At 50.3% G+C, this 23,239-nt stretch overlaps 1 protein-coding gene across 1 annotated transcript; it reads right to left on the reverse strand.

Annotated features, from left to right (window-relative positions):
- Positions 1-1,380: 1,380 nt before the first annotated feature.
- LOC101175535 (eukaryotic peptide chain release factor GTP-binding subunit ERF3A) lies at positions 1,381-22,473 on the reverse strand. Its single transcript, XM_023957894.1, has 14 exons — positions 22,063-22,473; positions 13,636-13,677; positions 10,318-10,554; positions 7,712-7,745; positions 7,527-7,604; positions 7,027-7,207; positions 5,650-5,804; positions 4,375-4,515; positions 4,202-4,295; positions 4,044-4,124; positions 3,775-3,948; positions 2,672-2,761; positions 2,436-2,604; positions 1,381-1,892 (listed from the first exon to the last, which is right to left on the reverse strand). Exons 1-14 carry the CDS (start codon positions 22,241-22,243, stop codon positions 1,840-1,842), a joined length of 1,710 nt encoding a protein of 569 aa, XP_023813662.1. The 5' UTR covers positions 22,244-22,473; the 3' UTR covers positions 1,381-1,839.
- Positions 22,474-23,239: the final 766 nt, after the last annotated feature.

Consider the following 23,239-nt stretch of genomic DNA (forward strand, 5'->3'; position numbering starts at 1 on the left):
TTAAACCAAGTCTGCTGATGACACTTGGAGACTCACCAAGTCCCCCTGCAGCACCTGCCTGCCCCCCCCCCCCCCCCCCACCCAACCTGAAGGCGCTGTGGTCGGGTGGAGCTGCTCGCCGTTCAGCGGCGTGTTCATGGCTGTTAGGAGGAGGAGCTTGGAAGGACTTGGTGACTAAATCAGCTGTTTAGACCCACACAATGCTGACTTGATGAAACACTGAGACGCTTTTTCTCCTGGAAGCTTTTGGCTCCAATCAACAACCTGAAGACAGTGAGACCATCATGTCTGTCTGTCACCACAAACAACTGTCCGGAAAACCACATCCACACACTTCTGGCTACATCCTCAGCTTGTTGGGAGTGGCGGGAATCCCCTTTGATGGGTTTCTGGAGAACAGCTGGGAGGTGAGAGAGACAGAGAGAGAGAGAGAGAGAGAGAGAAGAGCTGCACACGCAACAGGAGAGAGAGGCCCCAGGCGGGATTCATACCACCGCCTTCTCCGTGAGAGGCAAGAGTGCTGACCGCTACACCAGCACCACCACCGCTACAGCTTTTTCTCATCCATCCAGTCTTTAATGCTTTTATTGCATTAGAAGTCATTACTTGTTGCTCAAAGGAACTTTGTTTGGGGAAGAATTTCTGCTGAAATGTTCATTAGAAAAACCAAGAAGGGAGGAAATCTGGAAAAGCTGGAATGTTATTATCAGTCCCAGAGTTCCAGTCCGTGACCAAACTGTGACGTCATGTAAAGACGTCCGTTCCAAGGTCAAGTAACTTGACCTTCAGAGGATCAACACATGATTAACGTCACTAAAACTGACGGCAAACGTTCTGATCTAGATGATGCAGCCGTTCCTCATCCATCTCTACAGTTTGGATCGACTTCCAATCACATCTAGTTTGGTTTCTGCATTTGAGGCCTTCAGCTCTGAAAACGAACCACAAACCAGATTCTGACATTTATTCACATTTTTCATTTCAATACGGACTCTAAGTCTGATGAATTTTGCCTTTTCAAGACCAGAAACTTTGGAGAGAAGAGGACGGTAAAGGAATTTCTAAGCTGGGAGGGGCTTCCTCTCATGACATTCACAGGACGGCGGCTTTTATCCATCGCCATAGAAACCATCAAGGTAGAACAAAGGAGCCACCATTTCCTGTTTTTAGTCCGTGAAAGCCTGAACCTCATCTGTGAGGACCGAGACCCTGGTCTCAGGAGGACCAGGTGAGCTCGGGTCCGGACCCGAGTTCAGGTGAGCTCGGGTCACCTGTGAAGTCCCGGTTCAGGTCGTCTCTCAGCTGCTGTGAAGAAACCGAAGCAGAACTTCTCCAGAACAAAGTTCAGCTCCAGAACAGACGCTCTAATAAGGACGAGTCTCGTTTTTCCCCAATTTGTCTTTTTATTGTCAGCCGTTTGTTTGAAGAAGACGTGAACACGCTCAGCACGCCGTCAGAACGCCACACGGACTTCTGGGTAAAAAGCAAAGGAAACGTACACCCCAGAGAAGATTTTGGTTCCATGTTTTCATCTGAAAATCACCAACTCCAAGCAAAACCCTGGTCCACACGTCCACAAATATACTCTGTCATTCGTCATTTATGAAAAAATGAGAGAAATAATCTTCAAGAAAAAAGAAGAGTGGGATTGTGGGATGGGGGGAGGGTGGGTGACCCCCAATGGCATAACAGAGCTCTCAATATGAGAAAGCTGCCTCCTGAGGACGTCGTTTGTTAAAAACAGCTGAATCTTCAGCACGCTGCAGGGGGCGTGGCCGGCGCCACCTCCGCCTGGGGCAGTCAGGGTGGGAGGGACCGCTTCTGCTCGCCACGCCTCGTTCAGTCCCGCTCTGCAACCAGCTTGAGAACTTTGCCGATGGCGATGGTCTTACCTGTGAGACACGGACAGAGCAGCAGTTCATCACTCAGAACCGGGCCGTTTGGTCAGAAGAGACCACCGGGTTTTCCCTGTGGACCCGTTTGCCCCCCCCCCGCCTTAGGACTGCATGAGGGGGCAGCTTCAGTGATGACCTGGAGGGCGGCGGGCTGAGGTGGAGGGTTTGCAGCCATCGTCTCCATCAGTCACAGGAAGCCCCCAGCAGCTTTACAAAAACGTCACGGGGGGGTTGATGCTCTGGATGCAGCGGTTATCGCATCCACATCAGTCCAAACCCCCCAGCGGGTGTTTCTTCCCTTTGTGACAGTGATGGCTGCTTGTTGGGCGTGGCTCTGGGTGAGCACAGAGCGCCAGCTCAGGGGGGAAAAGGGGGGGTGGCCTTCAGTGGACTCTGACAGGGAGGCTGAGGAGATGAGGGTGGGGGTCCAGCTAAGCCAGATTTCCACTGTGGGGGGGTTTTAGTGAGGAATGAACATTACGATGACCTTTCAAACTCTTAGAGTGTTGCAGACTTAAAAACGTCTCCAGAGCGCCTCACCTTCGTCCCGTAAGGTGAAGCGACCCATCTGAGGAAACTCCTTAAAGGTCTCCAGGCAGATGGTCCCTGCTGTGCGCAGACGAGCGATGCAGACCTGGTCCTGCTTGACAAACCGCGGCCTGGTCTTGCTCTTCTCGCCCGTCTTCTTGTCCACCAGGCAGATTAAGGCCTGTGGGGAGCAGAAGGTCAGCCCCGCCCGCCGTGACCCGTGAGCAGCTGTGGTACAGGCGTCTTACCGTGATCTGCACTTCCTCAATGCAGGTGTGAATGTGGAGAACAGCGTTGTATCCCGGACAGATGATGGATTTATGTTCTATGATGACGATCTATGAACACAGAGCAACCTCCCTTTATTCTCAGGTCAGCCCACATCCTGTCTGCTGCTGACAGGGACACGGGGACAGAGCATGTACTGCGGCACACGTGTGTTTACAGGGACCCGTCCTGTTCTTTAGAACAGTTCTGAATGACTTCAGTACAATCCAGCATTTATTCCACCATAAACGTCATTTACAGCCCCGACAACGGCGTCTCAGCGGCTGGATCCTCGTCTTTAACATCCACTGATGTCACCAAATACAGACGGTTTTGGGCCGTGAAGCAAAGTCCAAGTCTTTATTCAGAAACCAACAGGGATTCTAGTTTACTGACCTGGAACGGGTCTCTGTGACCCACAACAATCTGACTATTACAGGTACTGATCTAGAGCTGCACGATGTTATGCGATATTAGGGATCCATATTGTGACGATGATATAACCTGTGATAAATGAACAAATAGCCAAACAACTAAATCACTTCCATTTCACTGCAAAGGTTTGAGTCAAAATACCTGAAGTTATTCTCCAAATGACCCTCGTCTACATGGAGGCCAACATCTAACATAAAAGCTCCATCTGATTGGTCAAATGCATGAATGGGTTTATTATTATTATTTAGCACATTTATGGTTAACCATTTATTGCGATTTTCGCCGACTTTTGCGATATGGATATTGCTCAGCTTGAAATGGCGAAAGCGATAAATTTGTGATAATTGTGCAGATCTAGACTGATACTACGACAGAGTGATGACACGCAGAAGGGATTGTGGAAACGATGCATAAACAGATCAAAACTATGAGACATGAAATCAGAAATATGAAGTTCTCAGGCATCACATGAAATCCTCTGAACGGAACGGAGGTCATAATGGAGACGGGTTTGGACCAAAAGATGGACTCGTGTGTCTGTTAGTGAACCACAAGGATGCTTTAGAACTGGACTCATGTTCAACCAAAGTGGTTGAACTCCAGCTGTTCCAGGTTCAGACCCCACCTGAGCGCCGCGCTCCGGACTCACCTGAGCATCAAAGGTGCGCCCCGAATGGCACAGGTTCTCTGCGTTGCATAGGATGAATCCCGGTAGGATCTCCTCCTCCTCGATGCCCTTCAGCCGGAGCTTGAGGTTCTCCCCAGGCCCGGCGTCGTCCGTCTCCACGTCATCAGACAGCAGACTCAGCACCTCCACAGTGTGCTGCAGGTTCAAACACAGCAGAGGAAAAGCTGCTGATCTACCGTCTCCATCCAAGGGGAACTTCTGATGAACCCCAAGGTTCTGGGCGGACTCACCCGGTTCGGCATCATCACCAGCTGCTGGGCTTTGCTGATGGAGCCCGACTCCAGCTTTCCTAGAATCACAGTGCCCATGTCCTGAGAAGACACGCAGACCAGCAGGTGAGGGGGGGAGGGGGGGGGGGTGTGCGTCAATAGGCGGACCACAGTCTCACCTTGTATTTATCTACGATGGGCAATCGGACCGGGCCGTCACTGGGGCGGTTGAAGTTTGGCAGACTGTCCAGGTGTGGAATGAATGGTAGACCTCTGCAGAAGCAAAGGCACACCTGTGTCAGGATGGAAACAGCCTGAAGGAGCGACTCCACGCCCACCAGAGGACACCTACGTGTACCAGGGGCACAGGTCCGTGGGCTCCTTCAGGTTGGCCCCCGTCAGCCCAGAACACGGCATGAAGTGGATGTCCTTCTTGGGGTTGAAGCCCACTTTCTTCAGGAATGGCACCAGCTTCTCTTTACACTCTTCATACCTGAGAATCAGACGTGAGTGAGCAGCGCCGGCGTCAGACTGTTGGGTTTTCGTGACACGGACTCATGAAGTCAGAACCAGAACACCTTTCAGACCCATTCAACACAATTTAAGACAACTTCATGCTTTATGAGGCCTGCTGTCCATTGAATAGGTTTTAGTCCTTTTAGGACATTTAAGGATCTGCAGCCATCATGATAATATTACTACCATGTACTACCGTGTACTACACCATGCTATGGTCACTGAAAACTTCATGATACTCTTGAATGGTTCTGTTTAAGTTGGACCTCAACGGGGTGGTCAGATTTTCCAGATCCATTTTTTTAGAAGTAAATCTAAAGCTGAACGTCAGACTTTCTATATGCAGTATTTGACAAACACAAACATCTATACATCAAAGATGCTATTTTCTAAATCTCTGTTCATCCGTCTTCTTCTGCTCATCTTTGAACGTCAGTTAGCGCCCTGCTGCTTGTCTGAAGGCATTTTAAACTATTGCAGCATAGAAAACCCATCAGCACAGACTTATGGACTCACAATAAACTAGTATTTGCTAGAATGAACCAGAGCTGTGGTCGCCGTCCAGCTGAACTGAACTGGTTGTTCACCTTTTGGTTTTTCCCGATAGGGGGCGCCACAGCGGTTTGGCAGAGTTTTTACGCCGGGCGGGCGCCCTTCCTGACACAACCCTGTACTTTCAAAGCACAGGGAGACCCAGATGAGCAGCAGCGTGAAGGGTCTCGTCCAAAGACCCACGCTGGATTTGTGGCTCATTTCACGCCATCAAAAGGTTTAAGTAAAAGTTCAAGTCAGAGCAAACCACAAATAATGGTAGCAACAGGATTTCTCTTTGATCTACTGACTCGCAACTTTGCTGATTTTCTGACTAGGAGCTCTAAAGTCCTCCTTTTTGAGAATACAATGACTCTGTTGTTCTCTCACTGGGGTGCGTGTCAGTGACATCACATACCTGACTGCAGTTTGTCAAATGCAGAGGCTACGGTTACAATTACAGACAACACCCAAACAGTGATTCTCTGGCTGCTTTACGGCTGCATCTGCATCTGCCCGATTACCACTTACTTATTAAACGGGACTGAAGAGACTTCAGTCTGGGAACCCCCCCCCTCACCTCTCCAAGCTCCAGTTGACGGTTGGATCGTCCATCTTGTTTACCAGAACGATCAGGTGCTTGACCCCGGCTGTTTTAGCCAGCATGGCGTGCTCTCGCGTCTGCCCGCCTTTCTCAAATCCAGTTTCAAACTCTCCTTTTCTGGCAGAGATGACCTGCAGGGACAAAAAGCTGGACGTGAACTCTGTGTTGGGGCTGTGAGCTGCAGACAGACTCCACACAGGCATTAGGACTGTAGTCTATATGGATACCTGACATTTGGAACTTCAGCCTCCCCTTTAGGATTTCAGATTTTTATCATTTAGATTTAGTTTTTCTTCACCGCTTTGGCTCTTTTATTGAAACAGGAAATCCATTTTTAACGCTTTAGCTAAAACTGTTTCTATGGTTCAGCAAAACACCGGATCATCCGTCTCCCAAAACACGCAACTCCTGTTTCAAAAGCAAATCTGTCTCCTTCAGATCCACAGAAGCCGCTGATGACTTTCACTACCAATGACACGGGCTCATGTCTGTGACCAGGAAGTAGCCGCCGCCGCCGCAGCAGCTCCTCTCTCTCCAAACCCAGGTTTATGGGTCATTCAGCGTTCTGTGGTCCTGCAGATCCAAATGTTCAGAACATCACCAGGAAAATGGCCACCGATTATCGGCAGCATGCCCCCCCTTGTGATGCAACCACGCAGGAAGCAACGTGCAGCCTGCAACCAGCCGCTGCACTGGGCTGTTCTGCAGCCGTCTCTTCAGCAGCAGCATCCACTGCTTGGCGGGTTCTGTGACCCTGAAGCGTGTAGCCCTTCCATCTCCAGGCTGAGAAAGACTCGTCTTCAGGGTTTAGGACAGGTGTGTGCGGCGGCAGGACACATTCAGCATTCTAGGACCCCTGAGACGTGGACCACCAGGTTCCCGTCATCCCACACAACGACAAACTGGGGCCAGTGAGGCCCAGCAAAGCCCTCATTGTCAGGAAGAAGATCTGAATAGAGTTTCTCAGCATCAGCCAGGAGTGGGGAGGTGGGGGCCACACCATTCTTATATTGCCCCCACGCTGGCCTGGGGCATCAATCGTGGCCTACGGGCCAATAGAATTGTAGCCACGACTTCGTCTTTTGGCCAGATTGGACGCCGCCTCGTCCACAAACACTCAGGTGGGGGTGGGGGGTCTGGGCTTCCTAGATTCTACTGGCAGGTTAATAGGCAACAATCTCCCCCAGTGTATTTTTTGATGAACTTTAGTGATTGAGCCTTAAATAGAATAATGTGTTTATCATTTTTGCTGCCGTGCTGATTTAGATTTGTACTCATATTGGTATTGACCCCCCATGTTCCAAAGTGCTGGACATGCACAGCAGCCTCTTTCAGTTCAGTGTCTTCACTCACCAGGACAGCCAGGTCTGCTTGGGACGCCCCTCCGATCATGTTGGGAACGAAGCTTTTGTGACCAGGAGCATCCAGGATAGTGAAGTGCTTTTTATCCGTCTCGAAGTACGCCCGACCCACCTCCACCGTTTTGCCTTTGTCCCTCTCCTCCTGGTTAGTGTCTAAGGCCCAGGACAGATACCTGAGGACAGACGTCACACATGTGGGGGGCGCATGTTCTGAGGGGTCAGGGTTAGTGGCTCAGGCGGTTGAGCAGGTCGACCGTCACCGGGACGGTCACACTGGAGGCAGGGAATCGAACCGCCGACCTGCTCAACCGCCTGAGCCACTGCTGCCCCTAGTAAAAAGTGAAGTGGCGGGTAGAGCAATAGGAGGACAGTGAGGTCAGAGGGACAGAGGTGCAGCCTTTCTGAACCAGTCCTTTCCACAGAACCCAGAAAGAAAAAAGCCCCCCCCCAGAGAGAAAGACGTGGGTCAAACAGAAACAAAGCAAAGCGTACCAGGTCTCTCGGTTCTTCTCCTTTGCTTCTCTTTCATACTTCTCCAGAGTCCTTTTGTCCACCATGCCTGTCAGGTACCTTTAGTAGATGAAGTGAGTGCATTGCAGAAATGATGGGTCTGAATCCGCATGAACGGCCAAAAACAGACATGCAACAGCAAAACCAAGTCACATGACATGACTCACATGATTTGTCCCCCAATGGTGGATTTTCCAGCATCTAGAAAGAAACAAACGGCTTTCAGAGATTTTCTCAACCCAGTAACTGTACTAATGAGACCTACATGAGTACCTAACTCACTGAACCCATCATCTCAGTGAACCATCCTTTGCTTTCTACTACGCTGGACTCATGACAGCTTCATACAGCAGTGAAGACAGAACCACACGCCTGATCACGTGGTCAGTAGCTGCGTTTACACGGACAAAAGTAATCGGAATGAACGCCTGATCGGAAAAAAATGCGTCATGTAAACACGCCGTTCAGAATAGTCTGCCCCCATCAGACTCGTTTGGATCGGGTTATGTCGATAGTTGATCCCATCGTTGTTCGTGGAAACGGTTCATTCTGGTCGTGTGTCACTTCTGCTCTGGTTTAACGTTTTGGCTCCAGAGAAGCTTTGGAGCTCAAACAGGACCAACCGGCTGCTCCGCGGGGACCTCTGCACCTCGCCCCGCGGGCTCCTCGCTTCTCCCCAGAGAGAGGGCGCTGAGGAGGACTGCTTTGTGCCCCCCGACGATGTAAGGATCCAGCGCGGTCTGGGCCCGGCTGCAGGTGGACCGGTGGACCGTGTCTCTGAGCAGAGCAGCCGGACTTATAGCTTTGTGTTTGAGGGGAGGGGAGGATGCTTTGTTACGTGTGGAAGACTTCGGACTGCCATCCGTCCCGCAGCTCTATGTGAACAAGCAGCCGGACTCAGGAGAACCGGGTCTCCCGGTAGAACCGGGCAGAGCTCGGTCCGTCGGCTCACACAGCGGCTAGTTTGGGGCGGTGTGTGAGCTTAAAGCAGAAATGTGGCTCAGTCCTTAGAAACCGTTCAAACAATCACCTGGATTTGTGTTTCCAGTCGTGTCCCGACTACATAAAGGCTGATGTTATTCCACATATTTACGTTCAGCCAGGATGCAGATTGCAGCGTTTCCCACATGGATTTATGTTCATCAAAGGCTAAATGTTGTTAGCACGTGTTAGCCTCTCTGAACCCTTCTTCCAGCTCCGTTCTTCCACAGAAAAAGCACGGATTAAAAATAAAATGATGAGCGAACAGCCGCTTCATAATATTCATCACATTAATAAAAGCACATTTAGAAGATCGTCTCGTACATTACAGAGCTGCTGCATGAATGTATATGGCAGCTGAGTTTGTTTACATCAGGACTCATTTCCTCTTCCAGTATTTTCATCACTACTGCTCATGAAAGTGTGACCATGTGAACGTTTGTTCTAATCGGAAAAAGGTTTTCTGGCTCCATGGACACGGTTGGATTTTAATCTGACCGTTGATCCCATCGAGATATTTTGCACATGGAACCACGACTAGTGACAAACATGAAATCAACAAAACAAAGTTTTCCGTCTGTGCAGCACGTTGATTCAAAGTGGATCTGCTCGGTCTTAGAGTCGTCTCTGGTTCTGACCTCCATGGACAGGCGTGTTCACATTTACTCACTTCGAGGTAAACCATCTTAGTAACGACTGACCACCATCATTAAACATTAACACACCCCTGGGAGAAGTTCACACCGCCTTTGGCAGCTGCTTCCAATGAAAAGTCCATGTGAATGTGTGGAAACGTGCGTTCACATCAGTTCATTGAAGGTTAAACCAATCAGGGACTCAGATTTGGTAGTGACACATGTGTAGCGTCCTTCATGATTACCAGAAGAGTAAACCGTTTGAAACTGATCATTTTGGTTCATGTCCAACTGGAATTCTGTGCCAACACGTCTGTCCTCCATCAGGATGACAGGAAAAGCCTGGAGTCAGCAGGTTTCCACCGCTGTGGCGTCACGCACCAGCCCTCCACCAACTACAGGTGGGGGCCGTGTGCCGGTACTGGGTAGCGACAGACCAGCGTGAACACCAGAGGCCAAATGAGAGTTCGGGAACATGCTTTAGGTGAGGGCAAACGTAGCGTTACAGTCGAGGCTCGTTGTGAGTGGACGGTAACGGGTCCCAATGATGTGGCTAGAGAAACGGGAACTTTGACCTCCATGGGGCGTGGTATGAGAAGAAACCACCACCGAGGCTTCATGACCTAATCGTGACTGTGTGGGTACTGGTTGTGGTTAGCATCTCTGTGTGAATGAAGCCCACATATGAAACGTTTTGACATAAACAGAAGACAAAGATGAGCTTTATGATTGGAGGATGAAACGCACTGCTGTTGTTTAGAGTCGTGTTTCTGTCATGTGTGTCCAACGGCCACAAAGGCCTTCACTCTGGGTGTGACGGAGAATCACTAAACGCTTTTATCAGACTATCAGAGCACTGAACTGATGTGTAAATAGCTACAGTTGACTGACACCCTATGAAAAATGTTCTTTATCACCTTAACCAAAGCTAAAGAACATGAAAATGTCCATCAAACTGTCTACAAACGGAAAATGACTGGAAGGTTTGGACACAAAGGGAAGCAACTAAAGTGAACGTGTTGCAGCAACATCCTGCTGTCCTGCATGGGACATGTTGACATTTGAACCTGTGGCAACAGCAGCAACAAGCATCGGAAAGACGTCATTCATGTTCATTCCTTTGCTGAACCAAAGGCGAGGACGTCGGATGCACTGACCTACGTGTCCGATAAACACAACGTTGACGTGCTCCTTCTTTGGAGCGTCGGGTTGAATGGGGGGGATTTTAGGCACTGAGATTTCCTCCTCCTCCTCGAGGGTCTCTGGCGGCGTGTCTGTTGGAACCTCCTCCGGCCCCTCGTCGCCACCTCCCGGCTCTTCTTCGCTCGTTTCTACCTCTTTCTCGTCCCAGGTCTCTTCTGTGGTCACATCCGCCTCGCCGTTCTCCACCGGCGCTGCAGGAGACAGAGGCGAGCTTCGGTACTCTACAGAAACATCAGCGCTGTGACGGATGAAACTACAGTCAAATGAAACTCAAAAAGGTGAAGATGGTTTGCTGTCCTGCCTGTGACGAGGACATGTTTGTCACCCTTTCTATCAACGGGATCTTCTTCATCCTGGTGATAACTTTAAAGCTAAACGGCTACATTCCTGTTTAAGTTGCCATGTCGGCTGAAACTGTTCACAGTAAAAAGAATCTCAAAGTCTCAGCAGATGAACAGCCTTCAGGGTTTCCATAGAAACGAGGCTTTAGGTTCAGAATAAGGCCAAAGTCTGCCCCATACGATGCAAAACCCAACAATATGGTGTCGTTCAGAGAGTTTTCTGTAGAAACTACCCAAACCTCTTTATGCTCTTCAACATTTCAAACAAAGTCAATGCAAATAGAAGGAAAGCGACATCCAAGTCTACTTTTTGTGTTGGATTTACATTCTAATCCATTTTCTGCTTCTTGAGGCTCCAGTGAAATACCAGGGTTTGAATTCATCGCATCGATCTCAAAATCAATTGGTTTTTTACAAACAGGTAAAAAAACAAAACCTTCTTTTAACACTAAACTATTGCTAGAAATTGAATTTTCCCATTTCTTCTCAGATTTTGACAGACGTTAAAAGACGCCCGTTTACCTGTTTTAGAAACCATACTTTGTTCTTTCAACTGTCCATATGTTTCATGAAGTGGGCCACAAATGCCTCTTTGGTCGTCTGGATCCTGTTGACATCATCACGCTCTGCTGCTTCATCAGCTAAAGCGACAGGATGGACGGACGTTTGGGGCGCCGCGGCGCTGGTGTCTGCTGGAGAACCAGCTCCTCTTTGCTAGCTGCTACTTTCACATGTGTGGTTTCCAGAGACGGGCGGGTTGAGCTCACTCTGAACAACGGAAGCCCAAAAAAAGCAAAGCTGGGAACATGAAACCCAGATTTCACCCCAAAAAGTTCTAAAACAACAAATTCAAAGTAGTTGATGGATTGGATTTATGGCCCAGTGGTTGGGTCGCTGATCCCATTCATTCTGAACGAGCCCATTCTTTGATCTACATGGATCCAGGACTTCTTAAGCCAAAACTTGAACCAGAGTGACTTTAAAAAAAAAAACACCAACATTTGACAGAAGGAAGATTTAATCAAATAAAGTTACAGACCTGCATTTCTGAACTGAGGGAACTTGTAAAAGGGACATTTAGGAATTTTCCAGTTTTGAAATGTGAGCCTGGTAGACTGAAAATCGTCAAGTATTTGTTCAAGTGTACATTTTTCCAGAGAGGTGTTTGATTTGTGTGAAGCTAATGAGGACTCGTGGATCCTCCTTCACCTAGTTTTCTTGGTGATGTCGGCAGTTGTCCTGGTAGTGTTTCTATCGTGTGTGTGTGTGTGTGCATGGCACACAGTTCCATGTGTTTTATGTCACGTGTTTACACACTGTCAAGAAGTTTGAACTGGACCTCTTTAGGTTTCAGTTGGAGACCCCTGGTTTAGGCCGTGTAAGTCTAGACGTAGCAGTGACCCCTGAATGTCCAGGACTAATTCCTGGACTCATTTGGACCTGAATTCACAAATCCTTCCTCACCCACGCTGACGTCTGCTCAGTATCTGGCCTGCACCCCTTCTGAGACCCGCACCCCCCCTGAGACCTGCACCCCTTCTGAGACCCGCACCCCCCCTGAGACCTGCACCCCCTCTGAGACCCGCACCTCCTCCGAGACCCGCACCCCCCTCCGAGACCCGCACCCCCCCTGAGACCCGCACCTCCTCCGAGACCCGCACCCCCCTCCGAGACCCGCACCCCCTCCGAGACCCGCACCCCCTCCGAGACCCGCACCCCCTCTGAGACCCGCACCCCCTCTGAGACCCGCACCCCCTCCGAGACCCGCACCCCCTCCGAGACCCGCACCCCCTCCGAGACCCGCACCCCCTCCGAGACCCGCACCCCCCTCCGAGACCCGCACCCCCTCTGAGACCTGCACCCCCCTCCGAGACCCGCACCCCCCTCCGAGACCCGCACCCCCCTCCGAGACCCGCACCCCCCTCCGAGACCCGCACCCCCCCTGAGACCCGCACCTCCTCCGAGACCCGCACCCCCCTCCGAGACCCGCACCCCCCCTGAGACCCGCACCCCCTCTGAGACCCGCACCTCCTCCGAGACCTGCACCCCCTCTGAGACCCGCACCTCCTCCGAGACCCGCACCCCCTCCGAGACCCGCACCCCCCTCCGAGACCCGCACCTCCCTCCGAGACCCGCACCCCCTCTGAGACCCGCACCTCCTCCGAGACCCGCACCTCCTCCGAGACCCGCACCCCCTCTGAGACCCGCACCTCCTCCGAGACCCGCACCCCCCTCCGAGACCCGCACCTCCTCCGAGACCCGCACCCCCCTCCGAGACCCGCACCCCCTCTGAGACCCGCACCTCCTCCGAGACCCGCACCTCCTCCGAGACCCGCACCCCCCCTGAGACCCGCACCCCCCTCCGAGACCCGCACCCCCCTCCGAGACCCGCACCCCCCTCCGAGACCCGCACCCCCCCTGAGACCCGCACCCCCCCTGAGACCTGCACCCCCCTCCGAGACCCGCACCCCCTCCGAGACCCGCACCTCCTCCGAGACCCGCACCCCCCCTGAGACCCGCACCCCCCCTGAGACCTGCACCCCCCTCCGAGACCCGCACCCCCCTCCGAGACCCGCACCCCCCTCCGAGACCCGCACCCCCCCTGAGACCCGCACCCCCCTCCGAGACCCGCACCCCCTCTGAGACCCGCACCTCCTCCGAGACCCGCACCCCCCCTGAGACCCGCACCCCCCCTGAGACCTGCACCCCCCTCCGAGACCCGCACCCCCCCTGAGACCCGCACCCCCCTCCGAGACCCGCACCTCCTCCGAGACCCGCACCCCCCTCCGAGACCCGCACCCCCTCTGAGACCCGCACCTCCTCCGAGACCCGCACCTCCTCCGAGACCCGCACCCCCTCTGAGACCCGCACCCCCCCTGAGACCCGCACCCCCTCTGAGACCCGCACCCCCCCTGAGACCCGCATACATACCAGCGCTTTGTGAAACCTTCAGGCTGGAAAGTTTTTCAGCAACTGAAAGAAAAAAATAAACTATATTTAGATAAATGTTAAGTAAAATGTCACACTCCATGATTTGTCCTTCTAATCTCAGCTCCAGCTGTTCTACATCTTCATTTTAGCAGGTCTGGTCTGCAGAATCAAATCAAACTTTATTTATAAAATAGAGCTTCTCATGCATTGCACAGCCAAAGCGCTTTAACATTAAAAACAAAAAACACACAATATTACAGTAACAACCCAACCCACCCTTGACCCTCCCCACTCCCCTCCGTTAGAACATATGACCCATGCTGAGGAAACAGTATTTGGGAATGTCTTCAAACCAGGAGCCAGCCTGGCCATAGGAGCGTCACCACAGTGCCCCCCCCCAGACTGGGAGCGGGGTCCACTTCACAGCCATGAGGCTGTAAAGCTAGACTCCAGCTGCCCCAGCAAGGGCAACAACTGCAGCAACAACCACCAACCAAGCCGGCAGCCCTGGAGGAAAAGATCCTCACAAGAAACACTGGAGCTAAAATCACGAGATGCTAAAATTAAAGACAAAAGATGAATATAAATACATAAAATAGTCTATACCAAAACTAATAGAATAAATGAGCAGTGAAAATGCTCTAAAATTGAAATGAAAAAGGTGGTTCTTCTTAAAAACCTCTACAGTCTCTGAGGCTCTCTGGCAGACTGTTCCACAGGTGAGGACCGTAATGGCAGTACTAAGCCTCACCTGAAGCTTTGGTCCTCACCTTAGGAACAACTACGAGGCCAGAGGACCTCAGACTTTGAAAGAAGATCAGTTAAATAAGAATAAAAACATTTAGAAACTGTTAAAAGAATCTTAGAATCAACCCTGAAACGCTCAGGGAGCCAATGCAGCCTTTTTTAAACCGGTGTAATAACCGTCCAGGGTCATCCTTCACCTCGGCCCCTCATAGCTGGGTGGGGTCCAGCCCAGGCAGTAGGAAGGTGCCTGTTAGCACCATCATGAAGGTATCAGTAGACGCTCAACTTTTAACCACAATGACAGGTGAACTTTCCCACGGCTGTCAAACATGCACTAAAAACCCAGACTGCTCCCATAAGGAACAGTCGGTGTGACGTTCATGCGCTACACGTGTTACTGAACGCCATCATCACTCTGTGATCATTAGAATATGATTGTGCAAAAAATGAATTTAAGCAGTTAAAATCTGCTCCAAACATCTTTTAAGGCATCATTTCCTTACGTCTCTGAAGTGATGCTGAAAACAACCCAAAGGAATATGATCCAAAGCAAAACCACATGACTACAGACGTCATTGGTCAGGAATTACGAGGGCGGGGCAGAGCAAGTCCTGCTCTTTACGGTCCTTGTCGAGATAGTTCACTGATGGCCTGGTGGAGACGTGCTGCACGGTGGTTACCGAGGAGACGGCGGCTAAGAAGGTACGCCCATGAGTGTTTATGACATAGATTGTGAGAAGCAATGTGCATCACATCAAGAGTTGTTCAAATGAGCCTACATTCCTCCAACCATGTCAATGAGTAGCGGTTGCATCGTTGCTCCGTGGCTCATCCGTTGCTTCCTTTCAACTCTGTTTACATCCCATAATGTCCGCCTATGGAGGCCATTTAGGTCCAGTTGATCTGAGGAACTTCAGAGCGACTCCACGCTCAGCCCAATTGGAAACTGAGTCCACCTCAAAAGATGGGCCCAAAAGTGGTTCCTGGTCCCGGACCAGGATCCACTTGGGTGCATTCAGACTGAAAATATGCTCCAGATAATCGGGAAAAACGGACTCTAGTACACTTTAACCAGTCTGAATACAGCCTTTTGTTCTGAGAGCATCATAGTCTGATAAAAATGGTCCAATTCCTACGGCACCAACACTGTCAGGCACGACCACGGAGCTCACAGGAAACTGCAACACAAGGAAGACGTGGATTTTTAGCTGCTCAGACACCAGTGAGCCGTCTGGAGAAACCACATCAGAAATCTAAACGTCTGTCCTGTGCACAGTTTCCTTCTAAACAGCATCACAGTAAGACCAACTTCCCCTCAACCATAGATGCAGCATGAATGACATCTTCTGCAAACACTGGTATCTTTGCACTGTTTATATGACCACAGCAATCAAACGACTTCCAGCAATCAAACGTTCACATGATCTTTAGAAATCAAAAATTACAGATCGGTGTGGATGAAGCTGTGTCAACATGAGTTCCTTTAAACCAAAGATCTGCCTTAATTAGACAAACTACACCAAAGATCTACCTTAATTCCAGATAGCAGATTCTGATTAAAAACTCTAGAAAAACATCCTTTTGTGGTGTGATTAACGTGACAGAATTGTGAGCTTTATTCAGCCGTTTCTTGGAGCTTGAACTCGTTTCCTCACAAATGGTTTCAGGGCTCCAGACTGCGAGCAATTGGTCGCATTTTGCGACCAAAATTTGAGATTGTGCGACTGAATTTTACATCCATTCGCACATGTGCGACCAGTAAATTTGCGTCCCCCACCCTACGTATTTTTTTATACATTAAACGTGGAAGGGGGCACGTCAATGATCAATGAAATAATCTATGAGACGCAAGCGCACACGGACGCAGGCAGACACACACACTCGCGCACATACTCATGAAACGCGAGCACACACTCGCGTGATGCCTGTGTGTGAGGCGGCCAATGCGTGTGAGAAGAATAGGGAAAGCCACTGTGAGTGGCTAAAATGCGTGTAGGGGGAGGGGCCTAGAGCTGACCAACCAATCACAGTGGGGTATATGACTCTTGGGGGCGTGGCAATGACAGGGCCTGAAAGCAGGACACCTGACAGTCCCCTCCCTCCCCGGACCACATTAAGGAGTTCCTTACTTTCCTTTAGAACGTATTTATTTGCTCGTAATTTTCTAAATACATGCAGTCCGTGCTGAACTTTTCTCTGGGCCGCACAGACCCGGAGGAAGGTTTAGGTTTTGGTTACGGCGGCGCATCAAACGGTTATGCACGGCCGTTACGGCAGCACACCGGGTCAGCTGAGGAGAATAAATGTCCCACACCTACATTGGTGACAGCTAACGGGGCTTGAACTTTTAACACGCTCGAGCAAAAACAACATCAGTTTTAGACACACTGAAAATACGTGGGGAAAATGCAACGATAGACGTGTTTGACATGAACCAGCACCTCGCTTGGGGAGACCAGGAGATGAAAGCGAATCTGCAGCAAGACTGAAGGAGGACAGGAAATTGGAGTTGTCCTTAACATTCAATTTAGTTTTAATATCTTTCTCCCCCTTAGTATGATCTGTGTTATTATATATTTTATGATTATTTAAGGTTTTGTGATGTATGTAGCCTTTTTAATGAATTGTTATTTTAAATTATTTTAATTGATCACTCCACTTCAAAAACTACCAGGACACATGTCCCATAATGCATTGTTTTGTAGTCAATAGGGCAGCTTTCAGTCAGTTCATTTTCCAGCTGTGTCCGGGTAGGTTTGCCCCTTGCTCCCACCCCTTTCTCGCGATATTTTTGTGATGATTGACAGGTGATGTTGGAGCAAAAACAAAAATATATTTCACACACCAGGTGATCTGCGCAGCGTTGAGTTCACCTGGGTGATCTCAAACACGCTTATTGTGCATCTTGGCTGCACCTATTTGGTGTCACAAAGATAAATTTCCATCCGTTTTCTTAACTATTTGTACTGTCATGACAGCGATGGTTCTGTCAGTTTACCTTCTTGTTGCATCTTCAAAAGTGCAGATTAAAATGTGACACTGAATTTGAAACAGCTCATTGTAATTTCTGCATCTATTATTAAAGTATTTATTAGTAATACAGTGGAAATTAGTAGATTTGGTTAGAATGTTGATTTACGGTATGCGCCCCTAAATTTTCTGGTTGTGCCCCTAAAATTTTCAGTTAGGGGCCACTGTGCTACTAGTGAAAAAAGTTAGTCTGGAGCCCTGGGTTTGAAGTCCGGTACCGTTCACACACGAACGCTTCACAGTCCGGTACCGTTCACACACGAACGCTTCAGTCCGGTCCCGTTCACACACGAACGCTTCAGTCCGGTCCTGTTCACACACGAACGCTTCAGTTTGGTACCGTTCACACACGAACGCTTCAGTTTGGTACCGTTCACACACGAACGCTTCAGTTTGGTACCGTTCACACACGAACGCTTCAGTCCGGTACCGTTCCAGGGCTCAACATAGCCATTTGTCCGCTGGGCCGGTCCTGTTTTTCGAGCAGTGCGGACCACAAGACTTTACTTTTCACTTGTCCGCTCGGGCCACTAAAATATCTAACGGTTTATATATTCTTCACCTTTTTCAATAAAGTAAATTTTGCGAAAACGTGTAGATTTACCTCGTCTTCATAATTTAGTTTTTCTGCTAGTCCTGTGTTCAGACTTCAAGGGTTTCTATGGGAAACCTTTGATCACTTCTCCTTCTCTCCCGCCTGCTCCCGCGCGGCTTTCACTGCCGAGCACCACGCGGCACGCGCTCACTACTTTTTTTTTTTTTCAAACTTTATTGAATGTAACAATTCAATACAAAACAATGTTAAACAGCAACAACGAAGGCACAAGCCAGTGGGTTATTACAACATTTGATTATAAATCTGACACCGTCACTGAAGAGAGACTGAAGCATGTCAGAGATGTGGAAGACATGGCAGGAATAGATAGGAATATGTTGGATGGAGTAATGGGTATAATTAGTAGTATGGACAGCAAGATATTTAATGAATGCATTGAAAATGAAACTGTATGCACTAAGCTTTAAACTGAATGTCAAAGAATCAAAGGCAACTCCAAATACCTGAATCTCAGACTCAAATGCAGTAGAATGTTAAACTACTTAATTTTGTTTTTCTTTACAACACTGTAAGCAGTAAGTATTTCTAGTTAGCTGAATGATCTCAGTTAGACCTGCACAATATGAGGAAAACTCGCGATATGCCATATCAGAGATTAAAATTGCGATAACGATATAATTTGCGGTATATAAACAAACAGCAAAATAACCAAATAACCATTCCCAGTTTAAAAATTATACTCCAAATGACCCACGTTGACATAGGTTACAAACATCTAACATAACATGGCTCCATCTGATTGGTCAACAATGTGAAGGCGTCCATCCGATTGGTCAAATGCATTAAGGGATTTATTTGATTCGTTAAATGGTTCAAGCTGCCATTAGATTGTTTTAACACATTTAATGTTTATGATTTATTGTGATATTTGCCGTTAGAAGCACCATGAAAACTTCTGAACTAGTGTTAACTACTACACTGCAGTGCTCTCTTCAAAACATCTGAAACAGACTAGAGCAGATTTAAGTTTGATATGCTCTATTTTCAGTCATTGAAAAGTGTAGAAATAAGTGATGTCACCAGAATGCACCAAATTGCACCATATTAAAAGTTTCCGGGGGGGCATGCCCCCGGACCCCCCTAAAGTTGCCAGCACCTGCGGAGCGGCGGGTCCCGCTATGCGCGGTGTCGGGCCAGTAACTTTCAGGCAGGGCCAGTAAGTTTCAAAAACTACTGGCCCTGGAGGCCAGTGCAAATTTCTGGGCTATGTCAACCCCTGCGTTCACACACGAACGCTTCACAGTCCGGTACCGTTCACACACGAACGCTTCACAGTCCGGTACCGTTCACACACGAGCGCTTCAGTTTGGTACCGTTCACACACGAACGCTTCAGTTTGGTACCATTCACACACGAACGCTTCAGTCCGGTCCCGTTCACACACGAACGCTTCAGTCCGGTCCCGTTCACACACGAACGCTTCAGTTTGGTACCGTTCACACACGAACGCTTCAGTCCGGTCCCGTTCACACACGAACTCTTCAGTTTGGTACCGTTCACACACGAACGCTTCAGTCCGGTCCCGTTCACACACGAACGCTTCAGTCCGGTCCCGTTCACACACGAACGCTTCACAGTCCGGTCCCGTTCACACACGAACGCTTCAGTCCGGTACCGTTCACACACGAACGCTCCACAGTCCGGTACCGTTCACACACGAACGCTCCACAGTCCGGTACCGTTCACACACGAACGCTTCAGTCCGGTCCCGTTCACACACGAACGCTTCAGTCCGGTACCGTTCACACACGAACGCTTCAGTCCGGTCCCATTCACACACGAACGCTTCAGTCCGGTACCGTTCACACACGAACGCTTCAGTCCGGTCCCATTCACACACGAACGCTTCAGTCCGGTACTGTTCACACACGAACGCTTCAGTCCGGTACCGTTCACACACGAACGCTTCAGTCCGGTCCCGTTCACACACGAACGCTCCACAGTCCGGTACCGTTCACACACGAACGCTTCAGTCCGGTACCGTTCACACACGAACGCTTCAGTCCGGTCCCGTTCACACACGAACGCTTCAGTCCGGTACCGTTCACACACGAACGCCTCAGTCCGGTCCCGTTCACACACGAACGCTTCAGTTTGGTACCGTTCACACACGAACGCTTCAGTTTGGTACCGTTCACACACGAACGCTTCAGTTTGGTACTGTTCACACACGAACGCTTCAGTCCGGTCCCGTTCACACACGAACGCTTCACAGTCCGGTCCCGTTCACACACGAACGCTTCAGTCCGGTCCCGTTCACACACGAACGCTTCAGTCCGGTCCCCGTTCACACACGAACGCTTCAGTCCGGTCCTGTTCACACACGAACACTCCACAGTCCGGTACCGTTCACACATGAACGCTCCACAGTCCGGTCCCGTTCACACACGAACGCTTCAGTCCGGTCCCGTTCACACACGAATGCTCCACAGTCCGGTCCCGTTCACACACGAACGCTCCACAGTCCGGTACCGTTCACACAGGAACGCTTCAGTCCGGTACCGTTCACACACGAACGCTTCAGTTTGGTACTGTTCACACACGAACGCTTCAGTCCGGTCCCGTTCACACACGAACGCTTCACAGTCCGGTCCCGTTCACACACGAACGCTTCAGTCCGGTCCCGTTCACACACGAACGCTTCAGTCCGGTCCCCGTTCACACACGAACGCTTCAGTCCGGTCCTGTTCACACACGAACACTCCACAGTCCGGTACCGTTCACACATGAACGCTCCACAGTCCGGTCCCGTTCACACACGAACGATTCAGTCCGGTCCCGTTCACACACGAATGCTCCACAGTCCGGTCCCGTTCACACACGAACGCTCCACAGTCCGGTACCGTTCACACACGAACGCTTCACAGTCCGGTCCCGTTCACACACGAACGCTTCAGTCCGGTCCCGTTCACACACGAACGCTTCAGTCCGGTCCCCGTTCACACACGAACGCTTCAGTCCGGTCCTGTTCACACACGAACACTCCACAGTCCGGTACCGTTCACACATGAACGCTCCACAGTCCGGTCCCGTTCACACACGAACGCTTCAGTCCGGTCCCGTTCACACACGAATGCTCCACAGTCCGGTCCCGTTCACACACGAACGCTCCACAGTCCGGTACCGTTCACACAGGAACGCTTCAGTCCGGTACCGTTCACACACGAACGCTTCAGTTTGGTACTGTTCACACACGAACGCTTCAGTCCGGTCCCGTTCACACACGAACGCTTCACAGTCCGGTCCCGTTCACACACGAACGCTTCAGTCCGGTCCCGTTCACACACGAACGCTTCAGTCCGGTCCCCGTTCACACACGAACGCTTCAGTCCGGTCCTGTTCACACACGAACACTCCACAGTCCGGTACCGTTCACACATGAACGCTCCACAGTCCGGTCCCGTTCACACACGAACGATTCAGTCCGGTCCCGTTCACACACGAATGCTCCACAGTCCGGTCCCGTTCACACACGAACGCTCCACAGTCCGGTACCGTTCACACACGAACGCTTCAGTCCGGTACCGTTCACACACGAACGCTTCAGTCCGGTCCCGTTCACACACGAACGCTTCAGTCCGGTACCGTTCACACACGAACGCCTCAGTCCGGTACCGTTCACACACGAACGCTGCTGTTTGACGGTCTAACCGTGTGAGTTCGTATTTTAATCCCCCCCCCCCCCCCCCAGGCTTTAAATGCTGACCCGCAGATCTGGTGAAGCCCGTCCGCCCCTGGAAGCGCGTAACCGGCGTAAGCAGGTTAGCTAGAGCCGGTTGACCCATGCGCGGTAAATCCACGCCGGCTAAGGAACATGTTAGCCGTCAACCGCGTTAGCCTTCGCCCCTGACGCCGGGGAGGGGAAGAGGGGTCCGGGGGCACGATGTGGCCACCGGACCGGTGCTGAACACGTCCCCACAAGCCCAGTTGAACCCCTTCCCCCCGCGCGGACACCGGAACTCTGAGGACTGTCCTGCGTGTGTCGCGTGTCCTCCGCTGCTATGCTAGCAGCAGCGCCACAATGATCCACTCACCGACGGACTCGAGTTCTCCCGAATCCGTTTTCACGGCCACCGGAACAAACTCGGCAGCATTAACATTGGGCACGAACGGTTTCGCGTTCACGTTCAGCGCGTTGGACCCGGGTCCTTCCATCACGGCCTCCACGTCGTCTTCTTGCTCCCACGAATCCGGGGCAGTGTCTCGCGCTTCCATCGTGGCTTCGGGGTTTTCACCGCGTGGAGGCTGAGCTGTGCACTCTTGGTCCGGTCACCGTGGGCTCTTCCCCGCTGTCAGAGCCGCCTCAGGCGGGAAGAAAGGTCCGGACTTAAGACGCGAACTTCGGTTTCCTGTTAGAAAAAAACGGTGCCGGTGTCTGTCGAGAAGTTCGACTCTACCCTGACACAGTCCGCGTGAGCTGATACGTCCTTTCCAGTAACGTGCTGCGCGCATGGCATGCTGGTACATGTAGTTGAATGCTCATTGCCACCGTGGAGTTTAACGCAGATTTTAGAGATTAAACTACATCTCCCACAGACCAAAGGTGAAGGTTTTTACAGCAGCACTTACTGACTTTTCTGACAGCCTGTTCGAGTTTATCCAGGTTAGTTTTCTTAAAAAAGTCAAATCCCACCAGCCTGATGTCTGAAATGTTAAGTTGGTTTTACACTCGCCTTATACAAACCCTTTTTTATTAGAAATCAGAAAATCAGAAAAAGCTTTATTGCCAGGTTCAGTAGAGCGCACTTTACGAGGAATTTGACTTGGTGTATAGTGCAATTAAGAATAAGTTAAAAGTTAAGTTAACAACGGCAACAGACTATATACAGTGGAGAGAGGTGGATGCAGACTATTTACAGTAGAGTCAGTGGCGCCTCCAGAAATTTTTCATGGGGGTGGCCGGTAGGGGGCCACATTAAATCTTGGGGTGGCACACAAAAACCATGAGCCAAATTTTTTTAATTCATTCTACTAAACGTAGTAAAACAACCTTTAGAAAACCAACAGAAAGTTAAATGCCTACTGATTTTTTTCTAGAACATTAACTTATAGTTGATACTACTGTAAATTCTAGTAGATATCATTAGGCCAGTGTTTTTCAACCATTTTTGAGCCACGGCACACTTTAACTTTGACAGAAATCCCGCGGCAAACCAGCAAAAAAAAATGTAAAAAATTTTAGAAAGAAAGGAAAAACTCATAGTCTGTATT

This window comes from Oryzias latipes, chromosome 8, assembly GCF_002234675.1.
Source record: "Oryzias latipes chromosome 8, ASM223467v1".
In the NCBI taxonomy this organism is placed as follows: Eukaryota; Metazoa; Chordata; class Actinopteri; order Beloniformes; family Adrianichthyidae; genus Oryzias; species Oryzias latipes.